Raw genomic sequence first — 1,988 nt, 5'->3', positions numbered from 1 at the left:
TAAATAGAAAAAATTAATTATAACTTATTTATGCGTAAAATAATTTTTTTTAATTTTGCTAATATAGTTACATAGAGGTATTTTTATTATAAAATCTTTGTATAAAATATTTTTTAATATCTATTTATTTAACCTACTTTATTACAGATCTCTATATGAAAGCAAGAATTGCTGTTAAAGGTTTTGTGGCAGAAGGTTCAGCGTATGAGACTGAAAAAGAAACTGGGAGGGGAAAACGAAAAAAAGTACAAAAAAAGCTTTTTTCAGACTCTGATTCTGATGAAGACATTACGAAGCATAACAAGAAGTCAATTCCATTACCGCCAAGTGTTCCTTTTAAATGCAAACAAGTCAAAGAAAATAAATTGAAAAAAGCAGAACGCGAACTTAGTTCGATGGTTTCCTCTTCTCCTTTGAAAGTGAGTTAAAAGCTCATAATGAATATTAAACTTTATATTAAGAAATCACAAGTTAAAAAATTTTAACATTTTTTAAAACACTTCTCTGTTTAGGTTTTAAAAAATAATGTTAAGAAGCTGAAAACACAAAAGATAAACAATGATAAGACTGATAGTTATACTATGTCAATTGCACAAAAATCTGATTTTAGCGAAAATAGCAGACCGTCTTGTTCAAATAAATTACAATCACCTAAAAAAACAACTATAGAAAGTATCTTTACTTCTCCAAACAAAAGATTTAATAATTTTGATTCTGGTAAATTTTCTCATAAAATTTAATAATATTGCTCATTTACTGGAACAATGACATAACTAAAAAATTGTCATCTTAATTGTCATTGAGCAGTTTTAGTACAAAGACTTATTTTGTTTATAAGCAGAACGTTATATCTTCTATTAATACGATATTGCTACAAAGATAAGAATAAGAATATTCTATACTTGTATCATTTTGAATGTATTATTTCAACTTTTAACTTTTAAATAATTCAACAAAATAATCGGTAACTAAACTTTTTTCTAACAACATTATATTACTAAATAATTTTGAATTGAAAACTATTTTGTAACAAGAATGTCAAAAATAAAAAAGGGTTTTTTATAAGGATTTACTTTATATTAGATGGAAATTTAATACACTGAATAAAGAGCTAATGGTTATTTTTTATTCTTGTAGAATTACTTGTTCTGAATAAATTCCTAATTAAAAATGATATTAAAAAACTGTAATAGTTGAAAACATTTAAATTAATTTTTTGGAAAACTTGATTTTTTGAGTTGTTATTTTTTCAGCAAATGAGCGACATGATTTCAAGAAAAACATATCTAATAGTCTCTGTATCTTTTCACTAAACTGTTCTCTTTGACAACAGATGTAGAGAACTGTAGTAAAATTGTGCGGGCATGTGCCTCTATGCGCTATGTGTAGCGCTATTTTCTCTTATGAAAGCCTTGTGGCTCAAGTATTAATTGGCTATGCTTGATGCAGCGTGTGATAATGCTCGAAGGACCAGTGTTGGCAAGAAGCAACACGAAAACATAGTTGATAATGATACTTATTTATTCTTATTAAACTCATGCATGTGCATGCTTGACAAGCGTAGAACACAGAAGGTGAACTAGTGCAAACTTAAACGACTATATAATAAGCGTAAAGAAAAATCATGCTGCTGCATGCTTGGACGAAAACGAACTAGGAAGAAGAAGACGGAAGTGGCGAACGAACAGATACGGAAGCGAACGAACGCAAACGAACGCAGAAACGAACGCTGATAAGCGAACGCTGAGGAGAAGGGGAACGCAGGTAGCGCTCCTTTCAGAAGGAGGGAGCGTAGCAAAGCGAGCGAAAATACAAAAGTGAAAACGTGCATAGCGCGTACAAAAATATTAAATAAACATCAGACTGATGACGATGTCCAGTCTACTTCGAATTCTTCTGTGTTGTCTTATAACTCTTATCTGCAAACAACACGTTTTAATCCCATTAATTCTGCATCTTTTCAACGTAATTCCTTTTCATCTATAGGC

At 30.0% G+C, this 1,988-nt stretch overlaps 1 protein-coding gene across 1 annotated transcript; it reads left to right on the top strand.

Moving 5' to 3' along the window:
* Positions 1-145: 145 nt before the first annotated feature.
* LOC108776425 (uncharacterized) lies at positions 146-861 on the top strand. The gene is made up of 3 exons (XM_018543036.1): positions 146-419; positions 513-672; positions 842-861. Exons 1-3 carry the CDS (start codon positions 156-158, stop codon positions 859-861), a joined length of 444 nt encoding a protein of 147 aa, XP_018398538.1. The 5' UTR covers positions 146-155.
* The last annotated feature ends 1,127 nt before the right edge of the window (positions 862-1,988 follow it).

This window comes from Cyphomyrmex costatus, unplaced genomic scaffold (genome assembly GCF_001594065.2).
Source record: "Cyphomyrmex costatus isolate MS0001 unplaced genomic scaffold, Ccosl1.0 scaffold1119, whole genome shotgun sequence".
In the NCBI taxonomy this organism is placed as follows: Eukaryota; Metazoa; Arthropoda; class Insecta; order Hymenoptera; family Formicidae; genus Cyphomyrmex; species Cyphomyrmex costatus.
This window is presented reverse-complemented; position numbering and strand designations above follow the sequence as displayed.

Excerpts from the sequence above, each read along its gene's own strand:
- LOC108776425 (XM_018543036.1), top strand. The coding sequence starts at position 156 with ATGAAAGCAAGAATTGCTGTTAAAGGTTTTGTGGCAGAAGGTTCAGCG. Across the intron at positions 420-512 it reads TTTCCTCTTCTCCTTTGAAA|GTTTTAAAAAATAATGTTAA; the intron begins GTGAGTTAAAAG and ends TTCTCTGTTTAG. Across the intron at positions 673-841 it reads TAAAAAAACAACTATAGAAA|AACGTTATATCTTCTATTAA; the intron begins GTATCTTTACTT and ends GTTTATAAGCAG.